This window comes from Scleropages formosus, chromosome 13 (assembly GCF_900964775.1).
Source record: "Scleropages formosus chromosome 13, fSclFor1.1, whole genome shotgun sequence".
Lineage (NCBI taxonomy): Eukaryota > Metazoa > Chordata > Actinopteri > Osteoglossiformes > Osteoglossidae > Scleropages > Scleropages formosus.
The window spans coordinates 4,479,657-4,506,461 of record NC_041818.1 but is presented as its reverse complement, the minus strand read 5'-3'; the positions used below and the strand labels follow the sequence as shown (position 1 = coordinate 4,506,461).

General features: G+C 43.9%; 1 protein-coding gene across 1 annotated transcript in view; it reads left to right on the top strand.

The window, feature by feature from the left end:
* The window catches only part of LOC108925326 (connector enhancer of kinase suppressor of ras 2-like), a 146,121-nt gene that overhangs the window by 55,741 nt on the left and 63,575 nt on the right, over positions 1-26,805 (top strand). The window contains exons 3-8 of the mRNA XM_018737163.2: positions 2,813-3,015; positions 3,513-3,600; positions 8,584-8,625; positions 10,583-10,702; positions 11,288-11,347; positions 14,982-15,050. Of these exons, the coding sequence (XP_018592679.2) occupies positions 2,813-3,015; positions 3,513-3,600; positions 8,584-8,625; positions 10,583-10,702; positions 11,288-11,347; positions 14,982-15,050 (582 nt within the window). The remainder of the gene's footprint in view (positions 1-2,812; positions 3,016-3,512; positions 3,601-8,583; positions 8,626-10,582; positions 10,703-11,287; positions 11,348-14,981; positions 15,051-26,805) is intronic.

The window sequence follows — 26,805 nt, the reverse complement described above, 5'->3', positions numbered from 1 at the left end:
CCCCATCCAAACCCACGGCACTGTGCGCCACAGTATGTATGTGTATACATATTTAGTATAGCCAAGCTATAGTTATATTTTAAAATGCTTAAGTTTGTTTGCTGAAGGTGCTGTTGACACTTGGGATAAAGGTACAGGTGACCCTAGACTGTAAACCTAACCACTTTAGAGTAACAAGTGAGATGAAATATAGTCCTGATTTTTTTTTTTTTTTAAAGTACCAGCTACAAATGAAAAAAGTTATTGTTTTTACATACTTGGTCATTGCCACGTCAGCATGCTGCTGTGTTGAAGAAACTGGTCAAGTGAAATGGTGCTCCACTGGCTTTTAAATTACATGCTCTTTAAATTCTGCAACTGAGACTGTGGCTCTGAAATACTGAGTCAGAACATGAAGAGGACCTAATGTCATTTAACCATGCTTTAATTATTTTTATTACAGTCTATGCATTCATGCTTATTTTTCATTCCGTGTTGAATATTGTGTGATTAGGACTGATTCATGTTACAGGAAAGGTCTTAGTTTTGTACTGTTGACCAAAAAGTTTGAACTCTTACTGTAAAACACTGAACTACAGAAGGATGGATGGAAGTGCCACTGAGCTCAGGCCAACTCATAGCAACTGCTTGTGTCATTGCCAAGGCAAGGGAGGCTTAAAAGTGGTTTGCCAGTGCCTTCTGTGCATGTCTGGGGAGTGCAAACATGGGGAGAAACATGCAAACTTTGCATACACTCTGACTGCACTGTATAAATGGATAAAATTAGAGGTAGTTCAATTAAATAAATTTATTTTTATAGAGTACTCTTTTCACAGAGCGACATGGAATGCTGAACAAAGGATCAGATAAAATCAACAAATAAACAGTTGCCTACACAATATGTAGTTTTGGGTGTTGGCAGCCAGGCAAGGAAATGACAGATGTTTCTATTCTGCCACTTCATGTAAAACCTGGCTATTAGATTTCTGAGCAGGTTGGTGTAAAGAGATTCTCAGTGAGTCTTTATGCCCCCAGTTTGCAGTCTTTGCTTCCCCTTCATCATGAGGAATGGCCTAGATGATAGGTTTAATTGGTAAGGTGGCTTCTTGAAACTTCTGTTTTGCCCCTGGCTTCCAGAGAATTGATGGTGAGAGGTCAGAACCCTGTTGCTTTGTGGGAGTGAGAGCTCCCATTGAGACTGGCTTATAATCTTTGCCTGTCATGGGGGTTATCCGTGTTCAACTGGGGCATAGACCATCTGTGACAGGCTTTAGCTGACCTCTATGATTAGCAGAGGGACTGTGATGTTTAATAACAGGTATTTCTCCTTTAGTTAATGGATACCAGTTAACATAAAGTTGAGCTGCAAATGTACCTGCATGGCCTGAGATTATCAAGAAAGCCTTCTGTTCAATTGAGCAAAAAAAAAGAAAAACCCAATAAATTAAAAGAAAATGATGAAAATATCAGATGTGGTGCAATTAACTGTTCTTCAGCTTGATGTTGTCATGGCAACTGACAAAGTAGATGAGGACAAGCAAAATTGTGTTATGCTCTTCATTGGGCTGCAGCATTGGGCTGTGGATAAATATGAGGACTCCTACAGCTTCACACACACACACACACACACACACACACACACACACACACACACACACACACACACACAGCTGCACCTGGAAAGTGCTGATCAAGGTGGGAGGAGTCATCTTCCCATCCAAAGATTTCCAGAATGGAGCTGGTCTCTAAGGACCAGCACCGAGAAGCCCAGATGGGGCGCACGTTTCCGTGCAATCTGGCAGACTGATCATGACACATTGATGTCAATGGCACTTATAAGTTTCATAGCCTGATGATGAAAAACCTCCTTATATTACATAGTTCTCTCAGAAAGCAAATCTAAATGCGTTCCTCTAATTTATGAAAGAATGATAAAAAATAATGACCTCAACCATGGCATAAACAAAATGTGAAATTATTCCCTTTGCTAGATGAAATTCAGCCTTCTGCAGTTAAACAGGCAAGTAAAACTAAGTTGCACAGGTTTTATGGTAGAATCCCTCAGTGTTGACATAACTGGGCAGGTTGATGTATGAAATTGTTTATGTAAGTGTCAATTATTGATAGCTCAGCAATAGAGAGCTATGGACATCACTAAACGCTTATTCCAAAGAATGGGGTATAGAGGTCAGGCCATCTAGAATGCATCAGCAAGCATCAGTGTCAAGCAAACTCGATTTTCTGTGGCCAAGCAGAACCTGACTCCTGTCCCTCTGTCAGCAGGACAACCCCTGGCCCACCTTGCTGCCAATCCAATTCTCAGGTCTGGGGAATGGAGATTTGTGGTAGATCATGGGCAAAGCACTGACCACAAATCTCCCTGAAACTAGAAACCATTAACTATGGAAACATACTGCTCGAAAAGTCAACATGTGCTAGAGTAACATCATCTATACTTTTATTTATGGCTCTTGCCCTTAGCCATGCTATGGATTTATATATTTATCAATTTTCTTTGCCGTCTGAATATCAACAATTGCCTTACCATGGCAGTCCATCCAGCTGACTGGAAAGACTGAGAAGTGTGTGATGACTATGTGAAGTGAGGTTCACGATCAGGTTGCCTGTCAAGTAGAGGTGACCTAAGGTTCGTGTCAGTTGCCTTACTCATCTTGCTATCTCTTGGTAATCCTGGATAACTTATATCAGTATCACTTTCAGATAATGAGATGTAATAGCTCACATAACTGAAGGATGAGGATAAAGTGGAGCCTGTGATATGTTTGATGTTATAATCCATCAACATCCCCGTGACCATCTCTCTGGGTTTCAGAACTATGGTCTGGAGACGGAGAATCTGCGGACATTGTCCCACAAGCTCAATGCCTCTGCCAAGAATCTGCAGAACTTCATCACAGGTCGGAGACGCAGTGGCCACTATGATGGACGAGCTTCACGCCGCCTGCCCAATGACTTCCTCACTTCTGTTGTTGACCTCATTGGGGCAGCTAAGAACCTCCTGGCCTGGCTGGACAGGTATGTGTCATTTAACTGTCCTGGTGCTGGTCTGGTCTGGCTGTCTAAATGACTGAGAGCTTAAAGTTGTGCATTTTTTTGTCTTTCCTTGGTCAGTTGTATGTTAAGTATGTGCCTTGCTTGAGGACTAATAGAGATTATAACTGCTGACTTCCTTTTAGTTTGCTGTCCTTCGAATTTATAGTGTTGCCTTTTGTAAATGCCAGGCAGACATTGGTGACATGCCCAGGTTCTGACCTTTCGCTTTTAGGAACTGCATGATAAATTAAAACACTTCTGGGAGCAAAGTACTATGTGTGTAGACAGGCTATGCGATGTATTTCTGCATTTTCGCATTGTTTGTGAGCCCTTCTTTGTGATGATAATAGAATTCTTCATGGTTGACCTCTCACATCAGATGACCTTCATATTTAGCGTGAAGGTATCCATGAAGACTTAAATGATCACATTTTGGCCCTGTTTACCTTGTGACCTTGTCTGTTGTTTTCCTGGACTAGGTCACCATTCGTTAGTGTGACGGAATACTCGCTGCTGAAAAACAACATTGTTCAACTGTGCCTAGAGCTGACCACCATCGTGCAACAGGCAAGTGAACTGGATTCTATTTATTTAATTTTTTGCTGGAAAAAAAAAAAAAGATACTGATAAAAGAATGGAAATTATACAGCTTTTTACAGTTAAATATTTATGAGGATACAGCGTTGGTGTGGTCATTCCCCATCATTAATACCAAATTCTTTCCAGAAAATGACCATTATAGTGAAAAAATTTATAAGGGGAACAAATATTACATTAAAATAAGAAAAAATAATTTTTAATTCAGATGTTATTTGGAAAAACAAACAATATGCAAACTGTCCAAGTTAGATATTCTCCACATTTTCTTTTTTAAGCCAAACCCTACTCTTCAGAATCATGAAAGGAGTGTAGCACTGTCGAAGAAGTGTACTGTTTAATCAAGATAAAATAGATTTTTAATTGGTCTGTGGGAAGAATTTGCACATTTTCAAAATATGACAGCATAAGGCCTCAGGTCTTAAAACTTTTTTGACCCACCTACTAAAGGAATACTTATCCTTTCTAATTTGAGGAACATAGTAAGGTCCCTAAACCAAACTGAAGCTTTAGATGGATTTGGTGACTTGCAATCTAAGAAAGTTCTTCTCCACGATGAAAGAAGAGCAAAAGTGGATGCATCCTGTGCGCCATTAGTTACTGGGGCCCTGTTACACAGTACTCCGAAAACAGACATTACAAAATTAAGTTGCGTTTTTAACACAGATGCCTCTAATAGGGTCTTAAATGCAATACACAAAAAGCCTGACTATCTGTGACATGACCAAAATGTGTGTTGAGTAAACTTTGGCAGAATGACATCGGTCACAATTTTCATTTGTGTTGGGTTATATCTTAGCCAGTTATTCAATAAAAAATAATTCTAACACATTCCAAAGCCATTCGAGGTTCTCTCTAAAATCATCCTAAATGCTTAACATTGTAAGGAAAAGGTTGTTGGGCACACTAACACAAAATAAATGCCAGTAACACTATGTCAGAAAAGTAAAAAAATATAATAAAATCAAATTAATGTAATAATGCAAACCAGGCAGAGATAGAAGGAGGAGAGAGGCAAAGGTGTTGGGAGGAAGAGGAGGAGTGAAGCGGGAGACCGTGGCGGTGGTGGGGGTGGCTAATACACCAGAGTGATATAGTGAAATCAGGAAAGTCGACATTATCTGTGTCCATGTATTTATGGTCAGTTACTGTTTCAGATGTAACAACATATCCAGATGTGAATATGAAGGCTTCTGAAACAGCAGCTGCTTTTTTATTGGCTTGAAGTAGTGAATAATGCTTGAGTGTTCTGACAGTTTTCTTGCTTTAAAACTTTGTGATAGCATCATTTTTACTTAACGTATTCTCAGGCTGGATAACAGAAAATTTTGGGGCGGATAAAGAAAGATGGACAATATTAATTTTACATTTATTTATTTAGCAAATGCTTTTCTCCAAAGTGACTTCCAATGAACTCTATGTAGTGTTATTAGCCCACTCACCTTATTCTCCAAGGTTACTTACACTGCTAGGTACACTACTTACAATGGGTCACTCATCCATACATCAGTGGAACACACACACTCTCTCTGTCACTCAGTCACACACTATGGGTGAACCTGAACAACATGTCTTTGGACTGTGGGAGGAAACCAGAGCACTTGGAGGAAACCCACACAGACATGGGGAGAACATGCAAACTCCACACAAACTAAGCAGAAATCGAACCCACTGCCTCTCATACCACCCAGGCACTGTGAGACAGCAGAGCAATTTACTGTGCCACCGTGTTTCCCAGTGTTAATTTTAATATTCAAGGTACGGATAGGTGAAAGCCCAGATAGCGAATGTACATATTATACAGAATGAGAATAATTTTAGATTTGCTCAGCAACTATATTTGGTGAGTGTGCCCAGCCAATGGATTGCCTGCTGGTGATGTGTGTGGTATGTATTGTGTGTGTGTGGCAGGAACGTGTGGGATTAGGGATAATGACACTAGACCCTTTGTAGAAGGGTGTAGAATCGCCTTACTGCATCCGAAAATTTTTGCCCAGTTATATTCAAAACGGCTGCTTTTGATGTGGCTGCCAAATGAGAGCAATGGAGATACCCTCTGGAAAAAGGGTGTTTCCACCAAAGGCTTCAGCTTTGTGTTTGTGCATACCGAGTTTTGAGTCTGAGCTGCTTTTAAAGGGGGAAATATCTCTCTTCACCATAGCTTTCTAAATTATTACTGCAGTAGCTTAGCTGAAGCTTTTATCCCAAGTGACTTTTACACAGCACAGTTTATGCATTGTATTATGCATTTAATCAGCAGATACTGTAGTTGTTTTTTTAATTGAAGCAATTCAGGTTAAGTAGCTTGCAGAGGGGTTCAACAGCAGGCCTCCTCCTAGAACTTGAAAACCATGTGATGAATCACTACCACCTGCTGCATAAATGCTGGACTCGGGTCTTGGTTTCTTCCGCTGGCCTGTAGAGGTACCTTCAAGAGTTGCATCTGCTGGCAGTTCTGGAACACATCTTACAAAAATGATGCAATGTCTTCTTCCCCTTCAAAGCATCTGCAGCATTACATTTTTAAAGTATTGTCTACAAGCTAGATTTTGAAACATCAGATCTCAGATAGTTTTTCACATACCATGGAACTTTGCCTGGACTGTGGTGGAAGGCCTGCAGTATTGTTTTTGTGCATTTTCCAAGGCTGGGTTCCATCCAAAAAGTTCTTTAAGAAAACAAAAACCCTTCGTAGCTGTTTTCATCTTTACCTGCTTGAGGCAATAAGTGGTTTTGCAGTTAGTGCTCTAGCCTTGCACTTGACAGACCCAGTTTTGAATTCCAGCTCTTGCTGTAGTATCCTTGAATTAAATACTTACCACGAACTGCTTGAGTAAAAGTTACACAGCTTTATAAATGGGTAAGAAATTGCTGGTCACCTCATCATTTTAAGGTGTTCTGGAGAAGCGTATCACCTAAATAAATAAAAAAGTTGAATAAATCTATTCAGTGACTGCCAGGAGCCTTTTAGGAATCACTGTGTCCTTGGCTTCTTCTGCAGCAAACAAAATTCTGGTTCATATATTGACTTTATATGCATTCCATTGTGACCTTTGCAGTATATGCATATTTTAAGAAAGGTGCAGTGACAGAGCGGGGGGGGTGACGTGGTGCAGCGATTTTGGCCAAGGCCTGCTCTCTGGTGGGTTTGGGGTTTGAGTCCGGCTTGGGGTGCCTTGCGACGGACTAGCGTCCTGTCCTGGGTGTGTCCCCTCCCCCTCCAGCCTTGCACCCTGTGTTGTTGGGTTAGGTTCCAGCTCGCTGCAACCCTGCTTGGCACAAGCGGCTTCAGACTGTGTGTGTGTCCTTGTTACTTGACCCCTGTGGAATGCATCAACCCTGTGTCTTCAGCAAGATGTCCTAGTTTACACTCAAACTGACTAGAACCTCTGAAGCTGAGAAGCTTTTCATACTCAGCTTACCATCCCCAGGGTGTTCATTCCTTTTTCCTCTGTCTTCTTTCTCCTTCTCCTTCTCCTCCCTCTGCCCTTGTGCCCCTTCACGTAGCCTTTGACAGAGCACTTTGGTCCCCAGAACACACAGTAAGGCACCCAGGACTCACTACTGAGTCATGGGGAAACTCTAGAGCTTCTTAGTACTTCTTTGCAACTCTGCTGACCCTTCATAGTTTTTTTCTTGATTATCTGATTGTCAGGAAGAATTTTATTCATCTTGTGAACATGTTCCTTACAAGAAAGGTGGTGCACTTGAGAAAGATGCTTTGTTTAAATTGAGTGCACAAGAACATATTTTAGCATGAACAACAACAACACCAATAATAAGAATAATAATGCAGCTCATTCTCTTAATCCTGCACTTATGGAGATTGAGGGTCCAGTCATGGAACCAACCAGTCGTTCCATCAGTTTTCAGTAATCACTTGTCCTGATCAGGGTCACAGTGGTCCAGATCCTATCCCAGAATCATTGGACATGAGGCAGAGGGGACAACCTGAATCCCACACCAACCCCTCACAGGGTAGACACACACACACACACACACACACACACACACACACACACACACACACACACACACTGGGCCTAACAGTGCCCAAGTGCTGTTAGATGGCAGTACTACTTGCTGCACTAACATGTCACCTCAGTTCATTCAAATGTGTCATTCATGATTTTCTTAAATCATTTTCACACCATAGTAACCTTGTGATCCATAAACACAATGCTTTGTTTTAATAAAACACACCAGAATAACACACAAAAAATATATATTTTACATTTTTATTTACATTTATTCATTTTCCTGAAATTTTTCTCCAAAGTGGCGTACATCTCCGAGAACAATACAATAAGTGTATTACATCAACAGAAGGAGAAATTTGCATACAGACATGTGATTTTTGACTATACTTTATATTACTTTTGCATGTTTTAAAATCACTTTAAATATTGAAATCAGTTCAATTGAATATTGAAATATTGAAGTTTTTAAGTGCTTTTGGGTTCATTTTGCCCAAAAATGGGGGAAATTACTAATTTTCATGATGGTCTTCTGTAATGGACATGCTGGTCGCGCAGTGGTTAGCGTCACTCCCTTTGGATCTGAAAGTTGCAGGTTTGAACCCCACCTCTCTTTAGTACCCTTGAGCAAGTTACCCTAGAAGTATTCCAGTAAAATTACCGAGCTGTATAAATGGGTAAATAATTGTAAGTGTTTTTAGAGAAAAGCATCAGCTAAGTGAGTGAATGTGGAATGCGTTATACCAAATTTGCTTTGATATAATGAAAGTGACTTATCTATCATTTTTTTTGTTGCACGTTTCTGTTACACTACAGTCACATATGACTTAGATTACCTGAGCTCAGCTCTTCTTGGGAAAGGCAGATGTTTGACCTGCACCCACCCCGCTGAGCTTAGTAGTGATCGCTCTGAAGCACTGTGGGGGGGCCTGTGTGTGTGGTCTCGCTCTCTCAGCCGTGTATGTCTTCCCTGCAGGACTGCACTGTGTACGAGACGGAGAACAAGATCCTCCACGTGGTGAGTGGCTGTTTGCCCCATCCTCTACTATGAGCTGCCGAGTGTTGTGTACCAATAATACCATCCCTGCTCTTGCTGAGAAAACAATCTAAAGAAGTCCTTCTGCATGGCAATGTCCACATGATCAGCTTTTAATCTCCTCTACTGCTACTTCGCTTAACAAATCTGTACCATGAACATGTGCCTGACAAGCGCCTCATGTGTGGGCTGCTTTAGGAGGTTAGTCTGGGAAATGTTTCTTACATTTCAGTTTTGTTAACTGAGATGATGTGTGTATTTATTCTCCATGAGCATTGGGTGTGTGTGTCCCATACTGCCTGCCAGAAAGGGCTGCTGTGTCCTCACCCGCTCCACATTGACTGACCCCCTATGTTACAGCACTTGCTGGTCCCTCTGCCTTTGGCAAACATACTGCATCCACAGAAACTTAGGTCACTCAGCGTGTGTATGTGTGTGTGTGTGTGTCACTATGGCAATGTGTTTACTTAAGTTTGTACATCTACTTCCAGACTACTTTTGTCTACTTGCAGACAAAAACAGGTAATTACAGAAAAAGACAGACACCTTGGCTGGCAGACAGGCTCAGATACAGACAGAGAAACACAGACCAAAAGACAGACACAGAAAAACAGACAGGAAGGCAGAGAAACAGAAAGACAGACAGTCAAATAGAGAGACAGGCTGAGAGACAGAAAAACAGACAGACATTTTTACCAGTACCACGGTACCGGAATCATCACGGCCAGCAGTCTGCTGTCAACCCATGTGCAAGTTATTTATGAGTGCACTCTCAATTTTCTTTACAACAACATTTTTAAGCTCTTTGGTTGGTTGTTGGTGTTCAATAATGCACAACCTAACTGCTTTGTGCTCCCCCTGGACCCCCTCTCAGAACTGAGATGGAGACAGGGAGGGGGGTGTGCACACTTGCATGAGGAAATGAAGGGTTACGTAAGAATGTCCCAGATGTATACCTGTGTGTTTGTATGTTTGCGCTTCTGTGTGAAGGCATATGCAACGAAACATCATCCACTACACTCTCTGGGTGACATTGTCTGTCTGCCTGGTCAATGTTCTGGGCCACGTCACTAACAAGAGCATGGTCCTCACCTCACACTCACCTGTGGCAACATATTGGATGCTGTCTTTGCCCATTTGCATGAGTCACGGGGGGCAGAGTTTAAAAGTGAAAACAAAAATCTCTGAAGCATCATGCTATGTATCAGCTATGAGCAGAGCCAACTTTTTAAAGGCCCTGTGGTCTCTGTGGAGCATCCATATTGAGTGTGTCTCTGTACATGTATGAGTCTGAACACATTTGGTGTGGCTCAGGACACACACACCCACCATTCCCTTCAGCGTCAGCTGCCTACGATGGCTCCAGGAATCACTCAAGCCGAGCTGGTGAATTTGGTGTTGGGAAAATGCAACTCATCTCACATGAAAAATAGCTCTTAATCCTCTATTTGCTCACTAAAAAAAACAGGCCATATTTGCAGATTATTTGATGCAGGATTTTCCTCCTGCACAAGGAAAACGAGAATAATGCCAGAGCCCAAAATATCTATCAGGACAGAGGACTGTCTTAGTGGACAACTTCATTGCCCAATGTTTGGCAACATTCATGGACTGCTAAACTAGACTGAAAAATTTAATTATAGAGGAAACTAATTAGTTTTAAAATCAAGATATACAATGGTGTGTGAAATACTTGTGAAATCATGCAGTCGATATCAATTATGCTGTCAATAATAAAAAGTTTTTGTTGAAATGCAGTGCAGTGCAAGAAATATGGGCACGACTATATGCCATAGAACACAGTAGTGCAAATATGTACATCTCAGCAGGAGCTATAAAAATGTTGTCATGCTTGTTATTACCAGGCCTAAATGTATTTTCGAAAATGTATTCCATAACTGCTGTCTGTTGTGTATCTGCATCTCTTCTCCTTCCGCAGTGTAAAACCCTATCTGGAATATGTGACCACATCATCTCACTGTCCTCCGATTCTCTGGTGTCACAGTCGGCCCATCTGGAAGTGGTGCACTTGACCAACATCATGCCCACGGAGGGTTTGGTAGGTCTCTGAGGCTCACAAACCGTAATTCCACAATGCATTTCAAGGTGAAAGTCCACATAGACATTCACAACAACCTTGGGATAGCTCTAGGCTCAAGGTATGCGCAGAATTAACCCTATTGGTGTTTTCCTGTAAATGGGTGCCCCAATATAACTGTTAATAAAGTAATTATAAAACATCGATGGTCACCTACTGTAGTGTTACACCTTTTAACCAACTTCATTCCTAATTATTTTCAAAAGTTGTAAACTTGGTCCATAGACCTTATCTTCCAGAAGTGATGCTGCTTGTGTGTCTGTTTTTTTGTTGTGTGTGTGTAAGAACTCTTGAATCTGGAAGTTCATACTGTTTGTTGTTTTTTATAGTCTCACTAATTGTTCTTTGTAAGATGAGTGAATCCTACAAACTTATTAAACTGTTACAGAGCAGTTTCATTATATTGGAAAAATAATACCTGAAGATGATAAGGACAAAGCACTTAAGATCAGTTTTGATTTTTTTTATGCTCAAACGTGGCAAAACCTGACCCATTCTTATTTTGCACCCCCGATCCCAACCACCACTCATGTTCATATGGCGCAGGGGATGTACATCAAGTCCACCTATGATGGGCTCCACGTCATTACTGGGACCACAGAGAATGTAAGTGTCTGCCCTACAGTCTACATTTTCCTGTCTGCCAAAATGGGACACATACTCTGCGATCCAACCTGACTATGCCATCCTGGGGTTCTGCTCATAAAGGTTTTCTCCATGAGCTGGTTACATCTAAGAGCCAGTGCAAACTGGGAAGCATTTCTTCCCTGTTCCTACCTCTAACAGAGTGCTGTCACTCTAAAGTGGCAGAAAATGTGTTTTTTTCCATCCTTTGCTTTGTACTTTACTTTGATGGGGAGGGCCAAGTTGATTCTAAACTGCTGAAATGAAGAACTAGAGTCAGAGACAGAGGAGCAGCCATGTAAAACCAAAAGCAGCCATGACCCTGTAGGGTTCAGTCTCAACCAGGATATGGAAAAGCATTTCCAGGGCAGACTGGCCTTTCATTTTCATGCAGAAGGAAGATTGCAGCCGTTTTGCATGTGTTGCTCTGCAGTGTTAACAATGGTTGATGCAGCAGAGGGCCTGAATCCCTCATACACATCAACCACATGGACCATTAGCCCCCTGTGTCCGAGGTGCTGTGCCAATGTATACCTCTTCCTCAGCCAAAAGGTTCTTTTTTGGCTCTAGCTCCATTCATAGCTTTTCAGAGTCGGGCTGCCATGTTGTTGCCAGGCACCAGGGGAAGTTCTCCACGTCTGTGATGCAGCTTCGTGCCAGAGAACCTACCAGGGAGCCGCCACCTCCTCATCATAACCTGTGTGCTTGGGTGTGGGCTCTGTAATCACCCTGGCATGTACTTTGGTGGCAATGGAGCTGCTGACACCCTTTCTGGCACCGTGGATGCTGCATCTTTAGTCACCTAAAACTGAGGTTAAGAGCCAGGCCGGCCTGTGGTCCTGTTCTGCACTGAAAAACACAGAGAATCTAGTTCACATGTAATAAACAGTGCTGCATAATCTTTTCTGTTACTATTTACATTTACATTTACTCATTTAGCAGATACTTTCCTCCAAAGTGAATTGCATTACTTCAACAGAAAGAGAGATTTGCATGAGATATGTGATTCTAAAGTACAGTTAACTTATCACATTCCACAATATGAACACATGTACATCACAGGAGTAGCTGCATAAAGGTTTTATCCATTAATCAACAACTTGTAATCACAAAATTGTAACAAACATTTACATCATACTAGTAGCTACATAAAGGTTTATCTATTGTTCAACAATGGCTAAATCTTAGAGGGGACATGGTGGTGCAGCGGGTTTGACCCAGTCCTGTTTTCCGGTGGGTCTGGTGTTTGAGTCCCGCTTAGGGTGCCCTGTGACGGACTTGCATCCTGTCCTGGGTGCGTCCCCTCCCCCTCTAGCCTTGTGCCCTGTGTTGCTGTGTTAGGCTCTGGTTTGCCGTGACCCCGCTTGGGACTAGTGGTTTCAAACAAGGTGTGTGGATAAACCTTTCATTTCATATAACCATATTGTGTGAGCAGCTTTTCCTACTGTCCTTGCTACCACAGTGTAATTAAATAACAGCTGTCATCCATTCTAAGTCTGAGACAGCCCTTTTTTTAATAAATGGACAGCCAGCAGAGTCATCTTTGCAAGACAAAAAATTAAAGCGACTGTTTTTTTCTTTCCATTGTTGATGTAGGAGGAAGAGGTAGAGTCAGTGGGTAGCATAGTTAAGGCTGTTGCCTTGCAATCTGAAGGTGTCTGGTAAGGTTTATGGTTAGGGTTGGGGTTAGGGTTACTTCCTGCTGTAGTACCCTTAATCAAAATAGTTATCCATAAATATCTCCAGCAAAAATTGCCCAGCTGTATAACTGGGTAAGTCACACTAAGTGATATTGCAAGCAACTTTGGAGAAGCGTGTCAGTTAAATTAATAAGTCTAAATTTAAAGGGGCTGAATAAAGTCAAGCTCTGTTGTGCACAGCATTATGGATGAAATGTCAGGCACTTACTGTATTCTGGGGCTGTGGATGACCTGTCAATGGGGCTGAAACTTGCTGCCCTGTCTGTGCACCTATCTCCATCAACCTCTTCACTCTTCTGACAAGGGCAGGAGCCCCAGAGCTGCCACCCAGGCTCTCAGTTTGCTGGGATGTTGGCGGCTTCAGTTGCCATGCAACTCCACTGTTGCCCAGGAGACTGTCAGTGGTGGCTTAGAGTGGAGTGCATATGGAGTCTGCTTCGTGAGCGCTCCGACCAGGTGATGCAATATAACCCAACGTGTGCCCCGTGACAAGCAGCGGCTGTTTCTCCGGTGGGCTGTTATTGATAGGAAAAGGCTGGCATCCTTCTTGATGGTGAAATGTGGTGCTTCACAAGCCCAAAAGCTGAAATACCTTTTCATGCTTTCTTAGTAAATTCTTATTGGCAGAACTAACCTTTTTGAACTGATACATCAGCTCCATGCAGCCTCACTCTGTAGGAACTGGGGTAGCAGAGAAGCTCTGTGTGCTGCCTACCTCCCTATTTATTTGTGCCATGTTCATTGGCTTTAGGGAGAACTGTCAGTACGTTGCTCAGTCAGAGGGAATCTGGAACCAGTCCTTATTTATGGTGTTATCAGGTGGGGCAGCCATTTAGAACTGCAAATTTGAATCAATGGTGGGAACAGCTGTATGAGCAGAGTAGCTCCATTAATTATCATCCCCCAATGGGTTGCAAAGTATGTTCCTCTGGATAGTGTAGACATAGTGCATTTCTGATATGGTTTACATTCACTTTTACATGAATTAATTTAGCAGATGCATTTCTCCAAAGCAACTTAAAATGATTATTAGCTTGACACTTCAGTTGACATCTTGACCTGCGACAAGTTATAGCTCTAGGTACGCTACACTACATAATGCTACATATTCACACATTTACTGTATACTGCAGAGCAAGGCAATACATACATTTACACACAATGGGCAATTTAGACTGACCAATCTGCCTAAAACACGTCCTTGAACTGTGGGAGGAACCCAGAACACATAGGAGAACCCAGATTGACACGGAGAGAATATTTAAACTCCACATAGACTGAGCTGAATTTAACCCACAGCCAAATGCAGAGCCCCAGCCACATGAGACTGATATGGCTGACATAGTATGTGTGGTAGAAATGATAGATGGTGGATATGGGAGATTGTAAACAGGGTGGTCAGACTGGAAGATAAGGAAGATATGGTCTAGAGTATTCTAGAGCCTCCAGCCTTGTTGCTTTGTCAACCATGATCTGGACTCTCATGTGCTGTGTTTTTTCCTCTTCTTTGCTCCATGGTTGAAAAAGGGGTGATTTAAAGGGTGGAGACTTCACTGTGATCTACATAAGTCTGATCTTTTCATATCATAGAACAAGACAGATTTACCCACTGTTGCTTTCTCTTTTTTTGTTTAATCTTTATATTGGATCCAGGCCAGGTATATGGGTGTGTGTGATTTTAAGGGGATTGTAATGACCATTGTAGTCTGCAGGAGTTTTCTGTAAATGTCTAGATAATCCCAGGGCTCCTAGTTCCCGGTTACTTGTGCCTCTTTTTTCCCTTTCTGTGAACCATGAAGTTACTGAGGCTGTAGGTGCCTTGGTCCCTCCCCATACCACCCCGAGTCGCTACCTGAAACTCTTAGGGAGAAGCCCTAGCGTTACTTGTATTACCTTCATCTTCTCTCTGTCTCTAGTCTCCTGCTGACCAATGCAAGAAGATCCATGCTGGAGACGAGGTCATCCAAGTCAACCATCAGACTGTGGTAAGTTCTGCTGCCTGGCTGGGGTAGTTTGGAGCTTGAATTATGCTGCATTGCCCTCTCTCATTGGCACATTTTCTGCTGTCTGCAGGAGAGAAAGGCATTCAATTTTTGAGGTGCAGAAGGAATGCACAACCAGAATTCAAATCAGCTTACACTGAGCTTCAAATACTACTTCTTGGCTTCTTGTTCCTGAAACACAAAATGTACTGTGAACTAATCAATATGGAACAATTTTCCACAACAGTAAAATTGTGCTGCTAGTAGTTCTTCATCGTACTTCATCGGTCTTCATCGCCTTTAAAAAACAGTTTCTGTATGATCCACTGACGGGGTCTCTCATATTGTACAGTAGCTCAACATGGAATAATGTGTTGGGAACCTCATCAAAACACAGACACAGGTAAAAGTGAGAACAATGTGTCCCGGTGCATAATACAGGAGTTATAAACCAGATTTATTGTTTACAGAGACTGAAGTGTTGGAAAAACAGGGAGAATATTTTCAGTACCTGTAGATTAGGTGGATGAAATGGACATATTGCCTGTGTACTCCTTGTGTGGTATACAATATCTTCACAGTTTCAAGAGAGAGTATATTCACTATATATGGGTGAAATATATTCACTGTCTGTAGACTGAGTGTGACTACAATATAAGAATTTGGACTGTGCGTAGGTTGTGCGTGGGTGGAATATATTTATAATCTGTAGACTCCCTATGTGTAAACTGAGTGTAGGGAGAACTCATCACTGTTAATAGGACATGAGTAGAATACACACACACACACACACATTTTCAGAACCGCTTGTCCCTTACGGGGTCACGGGGAACCGGAGCCTACCCGGCAACACAGGGCGTAAGGCCAGAGGGGGAGGGGACACACCCAGGACGGGACGCCAGTCCGTCGCAAGGCACCCCAAGCGGGACTCGAACCCCAGACCCACCGGACAGCAGGACCGTGGTCCAACCCACTGCGCCACCGCACCCCCTTGAGTAGAATACATTAACTGTTATTAAGGGCATGGTAAGAGTACGTTCACTACTTGCCTGTGCCAGATTTCTTATTAGGCACTGCAGGCACAGTACCAAGGGCCCTGCTGGTTCAGCAGATAGGCCCAAGTAAAAACATGAGGGGTTTAATTTGAGATCAAAATTGTCCTAACACACACACACACACACACACACACACTAGTCCTATACGGGGTCACAGTGAACCAGAGCCTACCCAGCAACACAGGGCGTAAGGCCGGAGGGGGAGGGGACACACCGAGGACAGGACACCAGTCCGTCACAAGGCACCCCAAGCAGGACTTGAACCCCAGACCCACCAGAGAGCAGGACTGTGGTCCAACCCACTGCACCACCGCACCCCTTGTCCTAATACTTGCTTTTGAAATGGAACTAAAATTCATTTATTGGTTGCTTGGATTTAACAGTGTTGATATTCTGGCCCCTCCTCTTCACCTTTTCTAAATGTATGATATTAGTTACTTTATTTTTTGGCTATTTCCCCAACTTTAGGAGGCTGAGATGAAGCACTGGTTGGAGAGTGCTGACCAGCATTGTTCACAGGCGGGCTGTGTATTTCAAAGTCAGGGATGTTTTGAAATCTTAGAAAGACAAATTTTTGATAGGCATAGTGATTTTTTTGTTTGCATTTGAACGCTGACTCTGAACTGCCAAGGGGGACAACATGAAAAGGCAGCATCAGCATTTCCCAGGCTTGGCTTTTTCCATTCACATAATGTCTCCAGGGATCCTACTCCCACTGCTGCTGGCACACAGAGGCAGCTAATCTACTACAGTTCATGGCAGGTTGTACACAGCAAAGAATGCTACACCTTTAACACATCCAATATTACTTTGTGATTACAATGTATCACAGTCTTTTTTTTTTCCTCCAACACAAGCTGTTTATATTTCTTAGCTGAATTGAAGGATGGAATTAGTGTGGAGGTTCACAGAGTACAAATACATTTCCCATTTGAGTAGATGTAAAACAGTCATGAGCCAATTGCTTTGGTATCTAAGAATTTGGGATTAGTTGGATGATTTCAGAAAAAAATTCTGGCACTGCATTAGACTTGAAGGAAGCCAACATGAGAAAAAAAATGTTTTTGCTGATGGGTATTTGTGTTTTCTGGGTTTTGTAACATTTTAGAAATAATGTCTATTTATTTCTATTCGGTCACACTGCACCTTATAGGGTATCCAAACTCACAATACAGTAACCAAGCTAACACTGGTTCAGCTTACTCTAAGGAAACCATATTATCAGATGAAAGTGACGCTGTAACTAAGTAGTTAACAATAAAATGCTTTTAGGGTAAATAGTAAAACACGACCTCTGAATTCCAGAGGTGAAAAGCATCTTAGAAATTTTGTTTAGTTTTTCCAGACAGAAACTGCTGCTACTGTAATGCATTACCAACATCATTAACTCTTGTAGGCTAAGATTGCAGAAATTTCCTAACCCATTGACAGTTTTTGCAATTTTTTAAAGCTTGTAACTGAACCATATGCTTTTAGATATCTGTCCCTGATTGTTATTTTGCATTTATTGATGTCACTTCATTTGATGGGGGATGGTGGTGGTGGAGCGGGTTCAGCCGGTGCCTGCTGTGTGGGGGGTCTGGGGCTTGAGCCCTGCCTGGGGCACTTTGCAAAGGACTGGTGTCTCATCCTGGGTATGTATTCTCCCCCTCCGGCCATGAACCCTTCATTGCCGGGAAAGGCTGTGGCTCGCCACGACCCTGCTGGAGACTAGCAGTTGTTGACAATGGATGGACAATGGACGGACAATGGATGGACTTCATTTGATGTATACTTATGTGCCTGATTTAATGACACACTTCCTGACAGCCATTCTGTTGTTCTTTGCAAGATGGCAAGAGGAATTTCTGTTACATAAGCAGCAAAATTTAATACAGATTAGACAGGAAATGATGATACTGATGTTTGAAATGTTGAATGTGATGATGGGGTGATGTTTCAGAACAGGATACTTTAGAAATAGATAATTGTGCAGCCAGGGTTTTTGCTGAAGAAGTACCAGTGCTACTGGTGAGAACGGTGATGTTACAGTTTTGTCTATGGATCAAGACAAACAAGACAGAGTTGCTTTTGCCAAAAGATGGTAACACTAAATGGGGCATCATGGACCCACAGGCACAGAAGAAGTGTTCAATTGCTGGCATTGTTTGTAAACCTTCTGGCCATGCTGAAACAGAGCAGCACGACTGTAAGGAGGGTCACTGCGCTAACAATGGATCTTGAGCAATCCAAAGCTGAGAAATTGATGCTCACTGTTGTGGTTTCACAGATATGTTGTTTGTTCAGCAAAAGCAAGGTGACTTCTGTCTGGAGCTCAAAAACTCTGAGGGGTGAGTAATTCACCCATTGTTATCTAGTATGTGTTTCCTTAGTGGGTTTGCCTCCAAGGGTTAAGGTTTTCCAGAGTGTAACCTGAACCCAACAGAAATGTAAAAAACAGAGCAAAACTCTTACTTACCTGCCTTACTTGCTCCAGCAACACAGAATGGATGTTTCCAACATCAAAATAAAATACGTTGTCTTGCTGCTGCTTTATCAGTTGTAAGTTTAATTTATATACTGACAACACCAAACCCAATTTCAAACTCTCACAGTGCAAGAAGTCTCAGGCACCTGATCAAAATCAACTGCAAAAATTCATTGCACACACTCTGGTATCTGGCTGTAAATATCCTATTGTAAGAGTTTCTTGAATCTGAAGCCCATTTAAATGTCATTCACAACCCAAAGCCCAGTTGAAAGATTTTTACTGATTCATCTGAAAATTGTTTCTGTATTAATAATTTCACTCTTCCTGTACATATTGATGTACTTTGTGTGACTTATTTACAGACTCTGAAGGGTCCTTTCGAAATGTCTTTGAAATGTTAGGACAACCTAAAAAATAGTCATTTGAGGGTAACTTTATGAAACAAAGCACTTCATCAAATTTTTGACAGGTTCAGAAAAAATAGTGTGAACACTTATTGGGTTACTTGTAAAAAAACTGTTTTACTGAGGTGGAGTTATAAATTTATTACATTAACATTAGAGCCAGTGTAGGATCGCTGTAATGATAGTGAAACAAATATATTTAGAATGCATAATAATATAAATGTAATGCTGAGAGACCTTTTTTTCTAAAAAGGTTTTGAAGCTATCTAAATCTATTATTAGATGACAGAAAGCATAAAAAAAACAAAATTGTAACTCTAACCTTGAGGGGTATGCAGGGACAGTAGATCCGGCATGTTTAAGTGCTCATGGCCATTGTGTACAGAGAGGCTCTGGTGTGCAGGCATCTGGTATACCTCAGTGGTAAAACATTTACCTGAGTAAAGTGAGAGCCTGTGAAATTACTGGGTGAGGAGCACAGCATCTAGAATCCACATTAGCCCAGTGCTGCTGAGGTGCGAAAACGAAGTGTTCTGCCTGCGGGAGCAGAAGGAAAAATCACACCCTAGCATCATCCCCTTAACTGCAAAGTGAGAGGTAAAATTGTGTGACTTCATAATGCCTAGCGAACACTGGAACAAACCTGGAAAGCTATCATCAATTATTAATATTACCATTGAGGCAAGCTGTTGAAATTGCATTAAATAGAAGCAACTTTTAATGGTCATAAAGAGATTAAGTGGTTTAAAGGTGAAATCATTATCTGGGTAATGGCCAGGTGACCGTGTCATATGTCAAGTTTACACAGTGGGTTCGTGTCAGCAGAGTGTGATGCCGTGGCATGATGCTCCAAGAGTCACCAAGGGCATTTTCACAGTGCACAAGAAACTTGTTGGTGCTCAGGGAGGTGTGAGTGCTGGATGTTGATTGAATCCACTCTGCTGGGTCAGAGATAAATATTTGATTCTGTTCTGCAGTGGGTTCCATTTTTAATAACACTTTCATAACTGCTGGGAATTATTTGACTTTTTTCTTAATCTGTTCTCCCTCCATGTCTGACTGGGCTCATATGGTTATAAGGGGCATAAGGATTATAAATGGTTAAAAGTCATCATGGTACAGGGGGTTCTCTGATAATATAGCAGTTAGAGTAGCTGCCTTTCGATGCAAAGGTTGCTTGTTCAGATCTTGCCTACTGCTGTAATACCTTTACACAAGGTAATTACCCAACTGTGAAGGGGTAAATTATTGTAAGTAGCTTAACATTTTAAGTTGCTTTAGAGGAAAGCATCAACTAAATGAATAAGCGTAAATAAGGGCTTAGTACTGTGGATGCTATACCCCTGTAAGAGTGGTTGCTCTGAAAATCAGTACTCTGTTTTTAGGTCTAAGAAATATGGTGAAACACCCTAGATGTACTAATCTGGGACATAAATGCATACATACAGATATACACTCTCACTGGTATGGTAGCATGTTACCCTCCCGAGTAAGGAACATCAAGAGCCTAAACTTTCTTGGTCATTCAAAGGATCATTGATATCCATAAGGTGTGGTGTGACCACCATGCCAACAGAATAGTCCAGGGTATTTTGTGGTGTGCTGACTAGATTCAATCCATCTATACTATTGGCTGAGTTTTATGTGTGCACACCCAAAAATGAGTTAGGTAGCAAGATGTTTCTTCACTTCCAGTACTAGTAAGAAACAGAATAACAGAAACGCTTAACTGTAGCGTCCGGACAGGAGTCCGACACGGACGTGCATTGCTATTACATCTGAACACGGACAAAAAGTAGAATGACCCCACGTGCAGAGTAATATTAGAAGCGCAGACTGTAAAGCACTCGGTGAAGGTGAAACAGGAAACGCGAGACAAAGAAACACACACTGTGCTCGAACTAAGGTGAACAGTGAAACGCTACTCTGTGAGTATGACTGGAACCCAGAGATGTGACAAAATACTGGACTGGAACACTGGACCAGGACTGGAGAACAAGAGGCAGGACCTGACAGGACAGGCACTCGGGACTGGAACATGAACACCTATGTGACAAACTGAGAAAACAAGAGGCTACTGATTGGCAGGAGAGCACAATGGAACTGCTGATTAGGAATCCGCCATCGGTCCTGCTCTGCTTGCTCCTTTTATACCTCCACGAACTATGAGACTGTGAACTGGGATACGGGTGTTGACTAGCGGCATTGAGAGGCGCCTCCTCTGGCCAGGAGTGGTATTACCCCCGTGGGCTGTGACAGCGGCCCCCCTCCAGGAGCGGCTCCAGCCGCTTGACGCCGACGGGTAGGCGGCTGCCCCCGTTGTTGCGGAGCGGGCTGATCTGGGTGACGCCTATGAAAGTCTGCTATGAGATCTGGGTCCAATATGTCCTGTGCTGGCACCCAAGATTGCTCCTCCAGACTATAGCCTTCCCAGTCAACTAGATAGTACAACGTGTCCTTTGTTATTTGGAGTCTAGGAGGGCCCTGACAAAGCAAGCCGGAGAATCATCCACATCCAAAACTGGAGGGTGGAACTGCTGGACTCTGCAGGGCAGAAACACAGTGAGACTTGAGGCGTGAGACATGAAACGTGGGGCAGATACGGTAACGAGGGGGCAACTGTAGGCGGTAAGAACCGGGCTGATCCTTTTTAGAATTTTGAACAGGCTGATGAAATGGGGGTTAGTTTCCTTGAGGGCAAACACAGTTTGAGGTCCTAGGTAGACAGCCACACTCTTTGCCCCAGTTGGTACAAGATAATCCTACGTCTTTTGTCGGCCTTTTCCTTCTGGCCGGCCACCATCTCCTGGAGACGGACACGTGCAGACTCCCACACCGATTCACTCCCCTTGCACCAGTTGTCCACCACTGGCAGTCCACTGGTTTCTGCAATCCATGGGAATAATGGAGGCTGATAACCTAGCACACATTGAAAAGGGGTTAGGTTTGTAGATGAATGGATCAGGGATTTTTGGGTGTACTCTGCCGAGGGGAGGAATCTGTTCCAGTTGGTTTGATTGTGGCTACAGTAACTCTGCAGGTACCGCATGATCTCCTGGTTGAGGCACTCCACTTGCCACTTAGACTGTGGATGATAGCTGGAGGAGAGGCTGACTGAGACTCCCAAGTGGGAAAAGAAGGCCTTCCAGACTCTCAAAGTGAACCGGGGTCCCCTGTCTGAAACGATATCCTCTGGTATACCGTACAGCCGGAAGACATGTTGAAACAACAGTTCAGTGGTTTCCGAGGCTGTGGGCAGACCTTTCAGTGGAACCAGTCGACAGGCTTTGGAAAAGAGATCGGTGGTCATCGATCTCTTTTCCAAAGCCTGTCAGCTGGTTCCAATGGTGGTGTTTCCATCAGAACAAGGTAAGTCAGTAATGAAGTCAATCGTTATATGAGACCATAGATAATTTGTAACTGGGAGCGGTTCAAGGAGCTCTGCTGGCAGCTATCATGGGACCTTGGCCTGGGCACATGGGGACAAAGTCTCACGTCCTTGTAAGGAAGAAGTGCTGGCACAGTCACGAGGGTTGCGAGAGAGGGGGACTTATTCACAGTTGTCTGGGTTAACAGACAGGGGAAAGGGGGGGAAATGGGGGCACAGGGAACTGGTAGGTCATGGGGGCACTTGGAAGGGGGGGTTGCGATCTGGGTTGGTGTCGTATCCTGATTCGCTGACGTCTTGAGGTCATCCCCGGCGTCAGTTTCTGAGTCGCTCTCTCTCTCATTGGCCAGGCCGGGGAAAGAAATAGGGGCATTGATTAAGTTCAGCTGCTGCTGGCCTGTGCCTGGCTCCGCTCCCCATTCAGACCGTCCCGGCGTGTGACAGTCCTGTTTCATGGACGGCTATCAAAAGCGTTCCGAGAGGAGTTTCAACATTCGGTTGATTCCAGGGTGTCCTGTACTGGGTCCATCATGGGCCCAGTGTAGGAGCTTGAACCGGACGGTGGACGGGACATATTCTTTGTCTTGTGGCTGCTCGCCCGGACCGGGTTCCTGAAGTTGGGCTGCTTTGATGTCATCCAACAAAGCCCAATGGATGGGAGCCACAAACTGCGCCAGTGACAAGATGGTGTCTAGTGGAGAGAACCTAGGCAAAACCTCGAACAACTGGAAAAGAGCATCAGCCTTGCCGTTCTTGGAGCTGCGACGATAAGTCACCGTGAAACGGAACCTGGTGAAGAACATGGCCCACTGTGCCTGTCTGGAGTTGAGCCTCTTTGCCTTCTGTAGATACTCCAGGTTCCGATGGTCAGTCAACACTAGAAACGGGTGAGTAGCACCCTCTAACCAATGTCTCCACCCTTCCAAGGCCATCTTTATGGTTAAGAGCTCCCTGTTTCCCACATCATAATTCCTTTCCGTAGGTGGCAATTTGTGTGAAAAAATAGGCACACGGGTAGAGCTTAAGGGGATTTCTCTGGCGCTGTGAGAGCACTGCCCCTACCCCTACTTCTGATGCGTCAACTTCTACAATGAAGGGCGACTTGGGATCAGGGTGCTTCAAGATTGGGGCAGAGGTAAAATCCTTCTTCAGGTCTTCAAAGGCCTGAATAGCATCAGGAGTCCAGGTCAGACACCTGGTTGCTCCTTTTAACAAAGCTGTCAAAGGGGCTGCAATGGAACTGAAGTTCCTTATGAAGCACCTGTAGAAATTTGCAAAGTCTAAGAACCTTTGCAGGTCCTTTACAGTCTTTGGCTGAGGCCAGGACAGGACTGCCTAGACCTTCTTTGGATCCATCGTAACCCCATTGGGTATTAGGATTAACCCCAGGAAGTCCACAGATTCCATATGGAACTGGCACTTCTCTCCCTTCACGTACAGCTTATGTGTTGCCAGCTTTTGTAAAACCTCCCTGACATCTGCAATATGCTCCTCATGAGACCAAGAAAAGATCAGGATATCATCTAAATAAACCAACACCGATTGATTAATCACCTCTCGGAGTACTTCATTGACAAAAGCCTGGAATACGGAAGGCGCATTGGCCAGGCCAAAAGGCATGATCAGATACTCATAATGGCCTAGGGTGGTACTAAAGGCAGTCTGCCACTCATCCTCCTCCCTAATACGAATCAGGTTATACACGTTCCTAAGGTCAAGTTTTGTAAAGATGTTAGCTCCTGAGACCTGTTTGAGGGCTGAAGTGATAAGAGGTAAGGGGTGAGGGTACTTCACAGTAATGGCATTTAGTCCCCGATAATCAATACACGGACGCAAACCCTCATCTTTTTTTTCAACAAAGAAAAAGCCAGCAGAAGCTGGAGAAAGAGATAGACAAATTATTCCGGCTTCTAGCGCCTCCGCAATATAAGCTTCCATAGCCTGATGTTCAAGTTGGGAAAGGAGGTAAACCCATCCCCTAAAGGGTGTAGTGCCAGGCAAGAGATCTATAGCACAATCCCAAGGTCTATGAGAGGGCAGATCAGCAGCCTTGCGTTTTCTAAACACCTCCGCTAGGTCTGCATACTACCCGGAATCTGCAGGGGCAGATCTGCATTAGGATTCTCTATGGATGTGGCACTCCAAGACATCTCCATATGGTGCTTGGGACATTGCTTTCCCCAAGAAAGCAGTTCCCTGGTACTCTAAGAAATAACAGGGTCATGGGCGACTAACCATGAATATCCCAGAATAATCGGGTAAGCAGGGGACTTGATCACATAAAACCATATCTGTTCCCTATGGAGTGGCCATACCTTCTCTACACACCCGGACCCAATTGGACTTCCATCAATAGCCTTAATAATGAGGGGCTTAGAGCATGGGGCACAGGGCAAGCCCCAGGACGCAGCAAAATCATAATCTACGAAGTTGCCCGCAGCACCACTGTCCACCAGAGCTTTTACTTCCTGCAGCTGCGAACCCCAGGATAATGTAACTAGTAATGTCAATAGGGAAGTACTGAGAGAGACATCACTCACCAGTAAGTCGGTCCGTTGGGATCCACGGGATGGCCGCACTGGACAGGAGACCTGAATGTGATCTGTAGCTCCACAGTAAAAGCACAAGTGTTGCAGGAAACAACGCCTCCTCTCCTCCTCTGTCAAATGCCCGTTATTGAGCCGGATTGCTCCCTATCTGACGCATTGTTCTTTGAGCGTTGCATAGTTTAAAGTGCTGCATGCTTGCTCCGGCTCTGTGTCATATGGGGCAGTCGCATTCTCAGCGCTGAGGCATGAGGTGGCAGCAGGCAGACATGTCTGCCTGTGCATTTGTGAACTGGTCGGATTGACGCCGCGCTCGCGGAGACTGATGAGTTGTGTCAACAACCCTAAGCAATCCGACATGCGGAGAAGGACATTTTGACAAACCGCGAGTCGTTCTTGGTTCGCCATACTGCTGAGGTCATGTCAGCAGGCAGATTCTTCTGTACCATACGGACAAGAGTCCGACACGGATGCATGTTGCTGTTACGTCCGAACATGGACAAAAAGTAGAATGACTCCACATGCAGAGTGATATTAGACCCCACTGTACAGACTGTAAAGCACTCGGTGGAAGTGAAACAGGAAACGTGGGACAAGGAAACACACACTGTGCTCGAACTAAGGTGAACAATGAAACGCTACTCTGTGAGTGTGACTAGAACCCAGAGACGTGACAAAATACCGGACCGGAACACTAGACCAGGACTGGAGAACAAGAGACAGGACCTGACAGGACGGGCACTCGGGACTGGAACATAAACACCTATGAGACAAACTGAAGAAATAAGAGACTAATGATCGGCAGGAGAGCACAATGGAACCGCTGATGAAGAATCCGCCATCGGTCCTGCTCTTCTTGCTCCTTTTATACCTCCACGAACTACGAGACTGTGAACTGGTATGCGGTTGTTGGCTAGCGGCACTGAATGGCGCCTCCTCTGGCCAGGAGGGATATTACCCCCGTGGGCAGTGACATTAACAATGTACTAGTATTAAGGACCGAATAAGCAGCAGGGACACCCTTTGCCCTCAGGACCACTTCAGACCTTCTGGGAATACTGCCATACAAGTTTTGAACTGTGTGTAGTGGGGTATTGCACCACTCTTTAAAAATTAAAGCATCCTGTTTTCGAGGAATGGAGGTGGAAATCTACTTTGCACTACATTCCAGAACTTGCTGAACAAGTTCAGTAATGTTTAGGTCTGATGATTGGGAAGATCATGGAAAGAATTTGCCTTCATCCTGCTGTTCATAATACAACTCCTCAGTTTGTTTATCCATCCATCCATCCATCTTCCTCCGCTTATCCGGGACCGGGTCGCAGGGGCAGTAGTCTAAGCAGAGCCCCCCAGACTTCCCTCTCCCCGCACACCTCCTCCAGCTCCTCTGGGGAAACCCCAAGGCGTTCCGAGGCCAGCTGGGAGACGTAGTCTCTCCAACGTGTGCTGGGTCTGCCCCGAGGCCTCCTCCTAGTGTGACATGCCCAGAACACCTCCCCAGGGAGGCGTCCAGGAGGCATCCGGAACAGATGCCTGAGCCACCTCAACTGGCTCCTCTTGATGCGGAGGAGCAGCGGCTCTACTCCGAGCTCCTCCCAGGTGACTGAGCTCCTCACCCTATCCCTAAGGGTGCGCCCAGCCACTCTGCGGAAGAAACTCATTTCTGCCGCTTGTATCCGCGATCTCATTCTTTCGGTCATGATGCAGAGTTCATGACCATAGGTGAGGGTAGGAACGTAGATCGACCGGTAAATTGAAAGCTTTGCCTTACGACTCAGCTCTTTCTTCACCACAACAGATCAGTACAATGACCGCATTACTGCGGATGCCGCACCGATCCGTCTGTCAACCTGCCGCTCCATTTTTCCCTCACTCGTGAACAAGACCCCGAGATA